General features: G+C 46.6%; 1 protein-coding gene across 1 annotated transcript in view; it reads right to left on the bottom strand.

Annotated features, from left to right (window-relative positions):
- Positions 1 to 656: 656 nt before the first annotated feature.
- CACNA1E (calcium voltage-gated channel subunit alpha1 E) overlaps positions 657 to 14695 on the bottom strand; it is a 471774-nt gene continuing 457735 nt past the window's right edge. The window contains exons 47-48 of the mRNA XM_077928105.1: positions 9531 to 9721; positions 657 to 7906 (exon numbers count right to left, since the gene is read on the bottom strand). Of these exons, the coding sequence (XP_077784231.1) occupies positions 7367 to 7906; positions 9531 to 9721 (731 nt within the window). The 3' untranslated portion in view covers positions 657 to 7366. The remainder of the gene's footprint in view (positions 7907 to 9530; positions 9722 to 14695) is intronic.

Genomic DNA, 14695 nt, shown 5'->3' with positions numbered 1-14695 from the left:
CAAGATGCAGGTCGCCCTGAGAGGAGTTTGTGTAGAAGTAGGGGCTGCACGGAAGGAGGAAGAGGCGACGACATGGGGTGAAAGTGAAAACAATGGGTGGAAAGTAGAGTTGCAGAACAGAGGGGAGACGTGGCTTCAGAATTAGTGTTGGGAAGGAGAAAGGCATGCTGGGCAGTCACATGGGGTGGGAAGGGGAAATTCTACAGCAGGGTTCAGCAACCTTTTCCAGCTGTGGGCTAGTCCACCATTCCTCAGACCATGTGGGGGGGGGCAGACTATATTTTGAAGGAAAAAAATGAACGAATTCCTACGCCCCACAAATAACCCAGAAATGCATTTTAAATAAAAGGACACATTCTACTCATGTAAAAACAACATGATGTTGGGAAAGATGGAGGGCATAAGGAGAAGGGGACGACAGAGGACGAAATGGTTGGACAGTGTTCTCGGAGCTACAAACATGAGTTTGACCAAACTGCGGGAGGCAGTGGAAGACAGGAGTGCCTGGCGTGCTCTTGTCCATGGGGTCACGAAGAGTTGGAAACGACTAAACGACCAAACAACAACAACAGAGAGTAGGAACAGAAATAAACGGCTGTTCAAAGAGGGGGGGAAATAGCTCCGGGCTAGAGTAATTCTTTACAACAAGGTTTTATTTTATTATTTTTTCTTTGACAAAAAGAAAAAAACATTTAAGTTTTACAGATTTGTAATTTTTTTGTGGTTTTATTTTGGATCCAAACAAGCACTTATGTTACAATATATCCACCTCATCAACATGCAGCGCTGAATGCGGTATTTGGCTTTGGGCGGGTTGCCCTGAAACCACCCCAGGGAGCGGATACCTGGCTACTTCTAGGAAGAGCACGGACTGGCCAGAAGTTTCGCACTGAGGAGAGCAAGGCAAGGGCTGTAGGGTGACGCCCAGCTTAATGCGCGTCAGCACAGCATCAGTAAGGTAAATTGCAGCCTCTGTATTGTGTTTCGCTGGTCTTCCTGTGAAATTGAGATGGACGGTGGCTTCATGGGAGACTGGGTGCAGCTACTTGCCTCAGGTCACCAAATCAGTCTTCGTTTGCCATCCACACACACTAATTGGTGCCATTTCAGTTTGGTTTTATTTCAGTTCGGAGGCAAAGCGGGTCTCCCCCTCTTCTCCTATTCCAGGAAACCGTTTCCCAGTTGCTCCCTCTCCAAACTCACCCTCTCCCTTGGAATAAGCTGTTCGCCCTCCCCCTGTTGTGCACCTGCTATGTTGAAGTGGTCGTAGCGATTGTCTTTGGGCAGTTTAAACATCCAAATCCCCTCCTTTGCAGAATGCTTTGAGGCACAAATATTCTTGGCACTTGACAGCAGACTGAGAGCTTCGTAGCAGAAAATAGTTTGGTAATTTGAATGCCTTTCTTCAGAGTGGAAATAACTCTAATACCAATACTTTAAAAAACCCCCAACAACCAAGGATGCTGAAACAGCCCTTCTTTTTTTGTAGGGTGCCTCCTCTTTAGTTTACAGATGCACGCACAATTTTCCTTTGCAGCCAGTCATTCAGCACGTCTGGCTGTTAACCAGAAGGTTGGTGGTTCGAGCCCACTGAGGGATGGCTGAGGGCAGGATTGCTGCATTGCAGGGGGTTGGACTAGATGGCATTCAGGGTCCCTTTCCAACTCTAGAATTCTATGCAGGGGCGTCTTGCCCATAGAGGCAAGTGGCGCGGGGCGCCAGGGCCTGGAGGGCACAAGGGAAGAGGCGGAGGCTGGATGCAGTGCCTCCCGGCATCAGCTCGCTGCCCTCGCTCGCCTCTGCCATGCTCTGCTGAAGCAGCACCGCACCTGGAGCCTCTGCCTATCGTGGCCACCGCGGCACGGGTGCCAGGGAAGAGGCGGAGGCTGGGTGTGGCGCTTCCCAGCATCAGCTCGCCCACCTCGCTGAAGCAGCGCAGCGCCCGGAGCCTCTGCTTCCTCCCCACCGGAGGAGCTGCCCTCCAGCCACTGCCAGCCTCCTCCAGCCCTGCAAAGCTGCCAGCAGCACCGTAAAAAGGTTGGCAACTCTGGGAAAGGGGGGGGGGGCGTCGTCGGAGGGATCCTTGCACCACGGCGCTGGATATACTTAAGATGGCCCTGATTCTATGGTTTCATCCTCCCAACACCTACTGGCTCCTATTCAACGCTAGGTTGTGTGTGATGACCAGCCCTGGACTGAACGCACTGTTGTATTTGTGATGCGTGTCAGTAATGTTGCACATGCGCATACCCCATGATGGGTGCAAGTTTAAGAAATACAAGCAAAGAACCCTGTAAGAATGGAATCCATAAATGTTCACATTACCACATGAAAGCAAGAACTCCCAGCCTTGCAGTTTAGTCTAACTTTGTATAAATAGCTTATTTCGTGTTAATGACTCGGTAGTGTGGAGGGGGTGGGGAATGGTCTCCAGTGCAACATGCCACAACCTTAGTAAATCTTAGGACTTGTTGACATTTTTGGTTTACCCCTGACCAGTTATACTGTGACCCAGCTATTCAAGGGCTACTACAATCATATATACCACTATGTTTATTAAAATAGGTTAGTCTAGTGTGAATGTCTGTAGCCTATTAAGTGACATGTTGAACTCGAAATTAGGAAGCACATTGAGCTATTTTTTAATATATAAAATTAGTTAATTGCACTTAAGTCTTGCTGATGAGCAGGCAGTGCTTGGAAAGGTCATTTAAAAATGGAACTAGTAATGGTTTACCCTCTCCAAAAAAGGAACTAGTTCCAGTTTGCCATTTTACAAAACAAACTAGTTCAGTTCAAGCTCATCCAAATGAACTTTTTAGCTGATAGAAAGTTCATTCTCAGCAACCTTTTTCCAGCCTTCAGAATATTATGTGCTGCTGTGCTGAAGTATAGCGTCCAAAACTAAAGCAGGGGCCACACACAAGCAATAAGATGTCTTACAAGAAGACTGTTAACAGGTGAAACTTTCCCTATTAAAATTTCTAGTATTTCCCTAGTAGAATTTTCAAGTATTTACATACTAGAAAAGGCTCACCCTGGATAATTTGTGGCAGCCACACAGCTGTTAAAGGCACAAGGCATCATTCGCTTCGTTCCTGCCTGTACTTCTTGCTGCAAGGTGCTCCTGTTGGGAGAAAGCAAATTTATTTAGGGAGGATACAGGAATGCCTCACATTCCTTTCTTCTGATGGCTTAGCAGTAAAGCAGTAGTGATTAAGTGGCAAGTGTCCTTAGCAACAGCAGTGCCTGTATATCTGCTTAAAAAGCCTTAGAACATTGCTTCCATATTTTGATGTATAACTTTCTCTAGGGATGTCTATTTTAAAAAATGAAAGCAAAGACTCTGGGCCTCCTGCCTGGAGTCGAGGTGAGGGAATGAATGTGAAGGTGATCTAGAAAGCATACGAAGTTCCACCCCAAATCAACTTAATTCACCTTTAGTTCAATCAGCAATTCTGGGAACTGCTTTCAGGTATAGTTCACAGATTTTAAAATTAGTTCAGCGAACTTTTTTCAACTAAACTAGTTCATTCCAATCACTGAATTCAGTGACAACTAAATTTTATATGTCCCATTGCATTCAATATGATTTAGAGAGGATTAGTCCATTTCCTGGATTAAGAGCTTTCAATTTTTACTGAACTCAGAGATAGGGACCCTCTCCTTTTCTTCCTTCTTTATTTTTATGGTACTTTAATTGTAGTTTTTGATCATTTTCCCCCCTTCCTTGCCTGCCTTCCACACTAACATGTAAAAAGTTGAGTACTCACAGATCATGGAGCAAAGTCTTACTAGTTCATTGGCCACGATTCAGCTGCTCAAGATGGGTGCACCCTGTCTGAGGAGGAGAGAGGGGTACATCAAGCAGCCCCCTAACTCAAGCAGATGAGCTCTCACTCCTGGGAGAACCAGTTGACTCGTCAAGTGCTTTCTACTCAGAGTAAAACCAGCAAATCAAGGCTACAGCCCAGCTCCAATATACAACAATGAGCCATGAAACTAGCAATTACATAGCTAACTGGAAGTTCTGAGGTCCAATATGGTTCCACTTATGTAACCACAGATTCGTCCAAACATGGCATCAAGGTTCTTGGGATAAAAGGCTGCACGAGGTCTCATCTGTAGCTCAGGAGCTAAGAGCCACCAAAGCCAAGCTTTCATACAAGAGATCTCCAGATCACAGGCTGAAGTGATACAAAACATGAAAGATAGGGTCCACTCTGCACACATACACCCTAAAAAGGTAGAAATATTTCAAAATTCTTATATAAACTTCATAGCACACTTGCTGGTCTCCAAAATCAAAAAAGGCATAATTGAGACATTCTTCAGAGAACAAGGATCTTCTCTGCATTCCCCCCCACCCCAGTACGCACAAAGAAACTCCTTCCTTACATAAACTCAGCCCTCGTTGTATATTTACAGAAAGCTTGGCTAATTATCAGAAAACCCTTTGCAGTTAGAAGCTTGAGATGCCAACTCTTTTATTTACAGCCCATTTTGGGGGTGGGGGTAGAGCAGAGCCCGTTACGCTGCCATTTTGTGGCAAGCCAGCACCACTTCCTCCCGCAAGCTTTCATCATGGGGAAATCCATCTTGGCCAAAGGGCTCAAATCCCCACAGCCATGAAGCTCACCGGTGATCTTGACCTTGTCAAAACTGTTTGGCCTAACCTCTCTGGATCCGTAGCTCGGAGACAGATACCCGTTCCCTAGCAGAGAGATAAATGGCAGTCATGAATGACTGGGGAGGAAGTAGAAAGTGGGTTTTGGTGTGAAGGCAGCAGGGTCAAGGAGGATCCTCTTCCAGTTAAACTGGGAGCCTGCCTGGGGAGGAGGAAAAGGGGGGTGTTATTTTAGTTTCCAGACTGACATCTGAGAAAGGCAGCACTCCTTGCCAAATCCTTCTGTAGCTCTCCATTTTAACTGAAGAGGCCTTCGATTACTTCTGGGCAGAAATCTGATGTAGTTGGCATTTAGAGGCAAACCTATCTTAAGTCATGCTTTCCAACACAATACGCAGACCGAAACACAGCCATTCTTCAGAATTTGCACTGGCATCTCCAGGTAGGGCTGTGAAAGACTTCTGCACTGATTCGGTATAAGGCAGGCTCTTAATTTTTCTACAAAAAGCTGCCCCTTTTGAAATGGACCAGCGCTTACTGCATCTGCCATAGCAAGGGAAGTATTGGAGATCACATCCTGTGGTTGCTCTGTAAAAGTGATTCCTTTCCCCATACTCCCCTCTGGAATTGGCTAATGAGTGGCAGAGGCACATTTTAACAACTATTAATACTAGAACTGGCCCAAGTAAACAAGCAGAGGAAATTTATGCCAGGCAAATGTAATTACCAGATCTATTACAAGCTGGAATGTAGCCACAAAACAGTTCCATATGCGGTTTTTTGTTTGAAACGTTACAAGTTCTGCAGAAAATCTTGTTCACACCTTTCTGCATTTACAACCAACTGTAAGAACCTTACAGCATCCACATTCCCCTAGCCTACCAGATTGATTTCTGAGCTTGATCTTTTACTGCTGCATATTTCCATCCATTAAATATGTCTACCAGCTTTGAGAGACCGCGGCTCTCAAGAGACTGTTAGGCTGTTCTGCAGAAGCTTATGGCTACTGGCCTGTCGTTTCATACCTTGTGAGTTTGGGAGATGTCTGCCAGCATCTTTTTTGGACACGGCCTTACTCTCAAGTAAAGGCCATTTTGCCTCACCAACTTTTCTTCGCTCTCAATTTTCCTCTCTTTCTTGTGTTTTCTTTTGCCTTCTGACAAAACCGTATGTGGGAACATAGGCTTACCAACCAAAATGCCCCCTGCAATAAGTATTCCAGAGGAGATGATGAAGCAATGATTCAAAACTCCACCCCCCACCAACAAGCCTACTGTCTTCCAAGCTGAGGAAAAGAAAGGTCTGCTGCCCACCCCCGCAAACTGAGATGCTGAGCAGGGAGGGAGAGGAAAAACCAAGAACCCTACTCTGTGCCTATTGGCATATGCCACTGGCTACCAATTGGAGCTTGCGGCTGGTCCTTACTTGAAGGGCCATTCCTACAAGCACATAAGGACTTCCTGCTGGATTGGACCAAACCTACACCTAGAACCATTCGCAAAGCCGCCAGATATGAGGTGTCGTCGGTTCAAAAGTTGTCTTATTCCAGAGCCGTAACAATCCCACGGGAAACAAATGTCCGAGGATGGCATATCCCTCTTCATTGCCTCATCGATTTCTAATCAAAATATGGCTCAATAAACAAGCAGCACTGCACCTCTGCATGAAGCTCTTTCTGCTAGGGTGGGCAATGCCAAAGTACAGACTGAGGGGGAAGAGGAGTCAGAATTTAGTGGCTTCTGTAACTAGCATCTCTATTTTACGGCTCCCTGGGACAAAATGCTCCCTATTTTTTAGGGTCAGGGAACACATGGCCTCGGTGCTAGTACATGCCAGCTTATTAAAATAAATCTCTGCATGTGTGCATGTTTATATATGCTGCATATAAATACACACACATATATATATATACTTTCCATACACTCCAAACTCAGAATATAAAGACACATCTTGTGTTCAGCTCATCAGTAGTCCTCTCCTTTCCCCATCCTTAACCCACTGGTCTTGGTACAAAACACTCAGAGTTGGTTTCACACAAGCCAAGCCCTTCTCACTATGTGGTGCCCTCCCCTTCCCCACAATCTCTCCTTCAGCTTCACCAGAAGATCGATACGAAGAACAACCCCAAAACCACAGGTGCTGCAGGAGGGCTGAATGCTGTGACTTCCTCTCTGGACAAATCTCTCAATCTCAACTCATCCCATTGGTTGAATGGCAGAAGAGGGATCACCCAAAGGAGACAAGGTGGTCATCTCAAGAGAGATGACCTTGCACTTCAAACCACCAACTTGACTTCCTTCTCTGGTCTCCCTTTCCTTTTTTTGCCAAGTGTCAAAGAGGCAAAACGATAATCTTCTTCTTTTCAAATCCCCCCACACCCTCATATCCCTTGCTGTCCTTCTCAAGTAACTTCAGGCCTTCCTTGGCACACACTCTTGGGATTTCTGGGGGACGGAGAGCCATGTGGCTGTTGGGTTGAAGGCTGCTGTTGCCATGGTTCGCTCTCACTCAACAAACAGGTGCACCTCTGCTGGGTCCATGGTTGCAGGAGCTAATCAAATGCTTCCCTGTGCAATTAAAAGGGAAGGGGAGAGGACAAAGAATCAGAGCTTTGGGCTTTTTTTGTTGTGTTTGCACAGAGGGTCTGTTTCTGCTGCATTTGATTTCCGTTTCATTCCGTTCCAAATGTGGCAAACAGCATGCGTCAGAGGAGAGCAGGGGAGGAGGGGGAGGCAGCCTCTAGCACTTGTCATCTTCTTCCGTATCACTTAGTACGTCGATGCCAGCCCCACACATCACCCCCTGTGATGCCCCTCTCCTCCTCCTCCGGTAGTGCCCGTTTGGCATCTGCCAGCTGTGCCTCGACCGAGGGCCTGCTGCAATCGTGTTGGAGCGGCCAAGGCTGGTGGCCACAGCAGCCTCAAAGGTGAGTGTCTCCTCCTCACCACAGTCTGAAGCGTGGGAGTCGTCCTGGAGCATCAGGTAAGGCTCCGAGATATAGCGCTGAGGGGTGGAGAGAAGGCTCTGCTTTCCTTGTGGGGAGCTGGAAGACTCAGTCAAGCAGGTGTTGTTTGTCTCCAGAACCCCAGAAAGCAGAGGAGAGCCACCCTCGCTATCGTCAGGCTGTGGGGAGATGTCTCCACAGTGCTGCATCATAGCAGCATATGAGATGAGGGGGCGTGGCTTTGGTGGAACCGGAGGGAGCTGGCGGCGGCTTCGCCTTGGCGTGCTGGTGTCAGATAGTGATGGTATGGAACTCTCGCTCAAGGAGCCAGTGCCCTGCAAAGAAGAAGAGAAGTGCCTATGAGGCAAAATACCCTTTTTATAATGGAAAAGAGCTTATGAGGGGGGCCAACGCTGCAAGGCCACTTTCCCCAAATCACATCGGCCCACCCTTAAACTGACATCAATGATGACTGGGCATGAAGGGAGGGTTTAATCCTGCATTGGCTGTGCACCCTGTTCCATGCAGGGAACAAAACTGCACAGCCAAGGCAGCAGGATTTAACCCTGCTCATCAACTGGTGTGCAGAGGTTAAAGCCCTTTGCAAAAGCGCTCTTTGAAGCAACTCCATGCCCCTCCTTTAAGTAAGCAGGTGGTTTGTGATGGGGGGGGGGGAAGAGAGAAGAAAACCTCATTGCCCCCACCTTCTGCCACCCAATCCCTTAAAGGAGAAGCCCAGAGCTGCTTCAAAGTGTGCTTTTGCAAAGGAGCTTAAGGCATTAGTATACAGCGTACAAGATTATATTGTTTGGTGCGCTGCTGCTGTTGTTATTTGCTGTGAAGAGCTTCCTCGGTCACCATCTTAAGACTGTAGCATAACATAGATAGCACTTCTATGACATCTCCCAACATCTTTTCCTTTCTTTTGGCATCTTGATACTAAATGCTTGCTCCGTGTTCTGTAAATTTTTCTAGATTGGGTGGCCCTGTAGTCTAAACCACAGAGCCTAGGGCTTGCCGATCAGAAGGTCAGTGGTTCGAATCCCTGCAACGGGGTGAGCTCCCGTTGCTCAGTCCCAGCTCCTGCCAATCTAGCAGTTCGAATGCATGTCAAAGTGCAAGTAGATAAATAGGTACTGCTCCGGCGGGAAGGTAAACGGCGTTTCCGTGCGCTGTTCTGGTTCGCCAGAGGTGGCTTAGTCATGCTGGCCACATGACCTGGAAAAACTGTCTGCGGACAAATGCTGGCTCCCTTGGCCAGTAGAGCAAGATGAGTGCCGCAACTCCAGAGCCGTCCACGACTGGACCTAACGGTCAGGGGTCCCTTTACCTTTAACCCTAACATTATGATAATGTTCCTGTTTGCAAGCAGTGCCAAACTACCTTTGAGTCTGTGAAAGTCTGCAAGATAACCCTCATGGTCCCTTCCAACTCTGTAATTCTATTATTCTAAGTGTTGGTCTATACATGCAAATTTATAACTTGATGTCTGTATTCCTGAATGGTAGGAATCGGCCACTGCAGATCAAAGGACGAAGTGATCACATCACAGTCATCATCTCAAATACAAAGCTTCAAGCATGAATCATGAAGGGACATGCTGCAATGTGGAATGCCTGCTGTTCAGTGTTTCAGCCAGATGTGCCTTCCTCCATGATCTGGCATTCCTATCCTCACCCCACTGTGTGCCCCCTAAATAGTCAGGTTTGGGGTCAGCTCCTTCCCATTTAGATTTTCCCCCTTCCCAAATACTTTTTGTACTTCTGCTGTACATTTTGCTACTCCCTCCTGCTGTTTCTCAGTGTGGCCCCATATGTTGGCATTCGCTGGCCAAGGTTGCAATTGAAACGAGGGATGAGATACTGAATGATGTGAACTGGCCCTAAATATTGGGAAGGGAGCAGGCATGTTTGCTTCATTTCCCTCTTACCTACATTATTTTGCAAGCTTCCCACTCACCTGTCTGTTGGGAGTTTGTGACCTGCCTTCACTGGGAGACCTGGACTGCTGTCGTTCTGGAGAGTCACCATCTGCCTGTGGACTCCTTTCCTCTGAGTTGCAGCGGGAAATGTCTGGAGATAGTAGGTGCTTGCGTTCCTTGGATCGGCCTCGCTCTCTGCCTCCTGACCGATGCGTGTCAGACCGATGGCCTGCAGAGAACAAAGCCAGGCTTACAAGAAAGTCCCATGAAAGTCCTCATTTGATTTGTATTCAGCCCCAAACCAGTATCTAACAATTGTAGGATGTCTTCTTTATCCTTCTGAATAACCTTTGGACCTAGAAACCCTTTTCCTTTTCCTGCTCCTCTGCAACGTAGCTAAAACATATCCTGCACACAGCCCTATCTTTTCAGCCTTTTACTGTTTTATGGTCTCCTGTCAGATTAGCGGTAAGGAACTCAGGTTCAAATCACAACTCAGTTACGAAGTTCAAGCGCTGACCTCAGCCTTGTTGTTATTCCTCACACGTAGCCCTTTTGTGTGAGGACAAAACATGGAGGTGGAATGGAGGTGGGAGAACAATGCGTGCTATCTTGAGCTCCTTAGCTAAAAAGCTGAATTATATACAGTACATCAATAAGAGTATTTCTTTTTCATTGTCTAATCCCAGCCATTCAAGGATCCTAAAGTAAACACGAGGCCATCATGGAGCCAATTACAGTGGGTTATGTGGAAAAGCCAGTCAGGGAAAATGAGAGACTCCATCAGGCAAGGCCTTCTTCCACCTGCTTTGCCCCACCCTCTAGTCTCTGCTTCTCAATTTTTACAGTGGTACCTCAGGTTAAGTACTTAATTCGTCCCAGAGGTCCGTACATAACCTGAAACTGTTCTTAACCTGAAGCACCACTTTAGCTAATGGGGCCTCCCACTGCCACTGCACTGCCACCACGCGATTTCTGTTCTCATCCTGAAGCAAAGTTCTTAACCTGAAGCACTATTTCTGGGTTAGCGGAGTCTGTAACCTGAAGCGTATGTAACCTGAAGCGTCTGTAACCTGAGGTACCACTGTATTGTATTATTTTATGTACTGTGACTTGCCATTGTTTTATTGATTATAGTTTAGAAATTATATCTTGTAACTTTGAGTGAATTTCTCTTTAACTTTTATATGTTGATATTATTATTTTGTACTATTCTAATAATTGTTGAATGTTACTTTATTTGATGTAGGTTGCTTATTTTAAAGTTTTGTTTTATTAGCGCATTCTTGTATTGCATTAGATTGTTATAAGATGTACATTTTTTACACAATGAGTCCTGTCTGATTGCCTGATTCTGCTTCCCTCCTGGAGCCTGATTGGTCTTTTCCTGCAGGCCAATCAGTTGTTGCATTCTACCATCCTACCAGCCTAATAGGCTGATTAACTTCCTCCTGGAGCCTGATTGGTCTTCTCCTGCAAGCCAATCAGTTGTTGAATTCTAGGATCCTACTTGCCTATTTTTCTAGTATCCCAGCTTAGTACATAACACCCCCACTTCTGCAACAGGGTTAAGAAGGTCAAAACGAAACAGCACCAAAAGTCTTATTTTCTTGCTACACCTGCTTTGTGCCAACGTAACACAGCCTGAATAGTGGGTCATTTGTCACTTCTAAAATGGCAGATGAGAAGAAGAAGAGAAGAAGAGTTTGGATTTGATATCCCACCTTTCACTCCCTTTAAGGAGTCTCAAAGCGGCTAACATTCTCCTTTCCCTTCCTCCCCCACAACAAACACTCTGTGAGGTGAGTGAGGCTGAGAGACTTCAGAGAAGTGTGACTGGCCCAAGGTCACCCAGCAGCTGCATGTGGAGGAGCGGAGACGTGAACCTGGTTCCCCAGATTATGAGTCTACCGCTCTTAACCATTACACCACATTGGCTCTCCACTATACCACATGAGGCCCATGTTCAAATTGAGTATGGAACGGAAGTTGTGAAAACCAGAGGACAGACTTCCTAAGCATCCTTTTGCCTTGGGACCGTATTTGCAAAGCTCCCAGTAGAGCTTTTTGAAGGAGGTAATGCAGTTTTCATTTCCGCTCCCCTCGGTGCTGGCAGATCTGCCAATTTCCCCCTCGCTCAGCATAGCTTTGGAGAGAGCAGCGCTTTAGTATTGTTACACCCTTGCCTAAACTTCTCAGCTCCCTTCTTTATGGCTGTACCAAACTGCAGCATGCCTCCAACTAGATGCGCAGAATGTTGCAGCCCACCTCTTCTCACACATACAAAGAAGCAAGTCTACAACACCCACAAACCTACGTACAGCAACTAGGGCTCTGCATTCATTTCACGAGCACATTCCAAATGATACTTTACTTGCCAATCTCTCTTTGGGTTTACTCCAACCTGTCCTGGTCTTAAATTGGCTGTTTGCTGCTATCTTGTTTCCAAGCCCATTCTCTGCAAAATCTTTCTACTTCAACATAAGCTGAACTCATCAGTTAGGAAAGCTGGGCATGCAAAATTAAAGCTGCATACCTTCAGATTTAAGTCTTCCGAAGGCATAAACTCAAGGAAGATGAGTTATCCCTTTAAATCACAGCCAAAGCTTACCCCTGCGTGCTCAGTGGATTAATTGTAGCCAGAACTGAAATGTCTGCACAGTTGAACCGCCTGAAGGCGGTTGGAGGATGGATGGTGGCTAATGGATTGAGGTTGAATCCTGACAAGACAGAAGTACTGTTCTTGGGGGACAGGGGCGGGCTGGTGTGGAGGACTCCCTGGTCCTGAATGGGGTAACTGTGCCCCTGAAGGACCAGGTGCGCAGCCTGGGAGTCATTTTGGACTCACAGCTGTCGATGGAGGCGCAGGTCAATTCTGTGCCCAGGGCAGCTGTCTACCAGCTCCATCTGGTACACCAGCTGAGACCCTACCTGCCCGCAGACTGTCTGGCCAGAGTGGTGCATGCTCTAGTTATCTCTCGCTTGGACTACAGCAATGCACTCTACGTGGGGCTACCTTTGAAGGTGACCTGGAAACTACAACTAATCCAGAATGCGGCAGCTAGACTGGTGACTGGGGGCGGCCGCCGAGACCACATAACACCAGTCTTGAAAGACCTACATTGGCTCCCAGTACGTTTCCGAGCACAATTCAAAGTGTTGGTGTTGACCTTTAAAGCCCTAAACGGCCTCGGCCCAGTATACCTGAAGGAGCGTCTCCACCCCCATTGTTCTGCCCAGACACTGAGGTCCAGCGCCGAGGGCCTTCTGGCAGTTCCCTCATTGTGAGAAGCAAAGCTACAGGGAACCAGGCAGAGGGCCTTCTTGGTAGTGGCGCCCACACTGTGGAACGCCCTATCACCAGATTTCAAAGAGAAAAACAACTACCTGACATTCAGAAGACATCTTAAGGCAGCCCTGTTCAGGGAAGTTTTTAATGTGTGACATCTTAGTGTATTTTTGGTCTATTGCACCTTGAACTATTATAGAACTATTATTGAACAGAATTCACAATTGGCATTTGACAGTAACAATAAGGAGAGCAACAAGAGGTTATCTTGGTGGCGCCATCCTTAAAAAATATAATTAACAATTTGGACAAAACAATAAGGTAGGCTTGCCAAAAATCTGCAGTTAATACAAAGTTTACAGGTGGCTCCCTACACTTTTGGCAACAGATTAATTTGGCTACAAATAATACGATGGAATTCACCAGTGACAAACCTGCAATATCCACACACAAGAAATACGAATGTAACACACATACACAAAACTGGGGAAGTGAAGAAAGTCCACTTGGTACCTGCATTACAGAAAACAAGCTCTGTGAGGACATTGGAAGTAAACTAGAAGAGACTCAGTGATGTAGATAACCATTTCGGGATGTGTTGAGCAAATGTTGTAGACAGCCAATTGTTCAGCTTTATTTAGTGGTAGCTAGGCACCAGCTAAATGACCGTGGAAAGCTGTATTTCATGGTGTGCACAACACTGTAAGATTTTGTAGAAAAAGATAGTAAAAATTGATTTAGCCTGTTAGGGGAATTTTCCGAGTAAGCTTGCCAAATTTCCTTTGACTCCACCAGCCAAGGTTAAAAATGCAGGTGCACCAAAAATGGGCATATTAGCTTCACGGTGTCCCAAATCTTTTTTTATGTTAAATATTGATAAGCACTCTGCACCTCCATTGTCAATGTGTTTCCTTTCCCTTGGACTGTGTCAGTTCCATATATCGGGTCCTCCCTTAAAGAGGGCACGTATTGCGGTGAGACCTGGACAACCGACACCCTGTGTTGTGGGTGGGTATAATTGGTAAGCCACAATACCCGATTGGTAGGTCCCTCAAAGCTGGGTACAATCTGGCCAATGGGATGCAGTCTAAATGGTTCGAGGGATCTATTTATGCCCATGCATGTGACCCAGAGCTTCCTCTTTCGGCTCGTGCATTCGGAACACCTGCCCACCTCTCCCTACTTTTGTGCTTGACCTTGCTATGCCGTTGTGTGTCGTCTGTTGTTGGGACAGGGGCACGGCAGGAATTTTCCCCACTTGGCTGATTGGCTGTTGCCATTTGGGTTTCGCCTGCCACGTAGCAAATTGTCACAACTTGTAAGGATGCGGATAGGCTCTGGTTCAGGTGATAGGGATGGGAGAACGCTCACGCCATCCTTATGTGAAGGGTATTTCGTTAAAGGAATCCAGGGACTCAATGGTTTGGTCAACCCCTGAGAGGGGGTTGTGCCTGTGCCTGAGTCCAGGGAGACATTTGGGTGGTGGAGATAGCCCGTTCCTGGCTTTCCGCTTATCCAGGTGTTCACCCTTGGCTGACCTATGCTGGAGCCCTGCGTCAGCGCTACCTGCATGGCAGGGAGCTAGTCGAACCAGAGCCTATGCAAGCAGTCACTTTTCCTTAATGAATAAAGTTGTGGCCTAAATTCTGCCAAAAACCAAAATCAAAATTTGAGTCAAATGTGAATTTATTTAGGGGGGAGGTTTCTGGGTCTGAACACGCAAATGTAAAACACCTCTCACTACATCCCTTGGAAATGGCTTAGTTCCCCCAAGATCCAGCTAAAAGCAATTTCCCAGTGATCATGAACCCAGGGGTCATGGAGTTTAGCAGGAGAGGAGTTTACTGTGACATTCTCATTTTAGAAGTTAGCTATACAACCTGAGCAAATGTTAATGGGCCACATTCATTTTCT

This window comes from Podarcis muralis, chromosome 5 (genome assembly GCF_964188315.1).
Source record: "Podarcis muralis chromosome 5, rPodMur119.hap1.1, whole genome shotgun sequence".
NCBI lineage: Eukaryota > Metazoa > Chordata > Lepidosauria > Squamata > Lacertidae > Podarcis > Podarcis muralis.
This window is presented reverse-complemented; position numbering and strand designations above follow the sequence as displayed.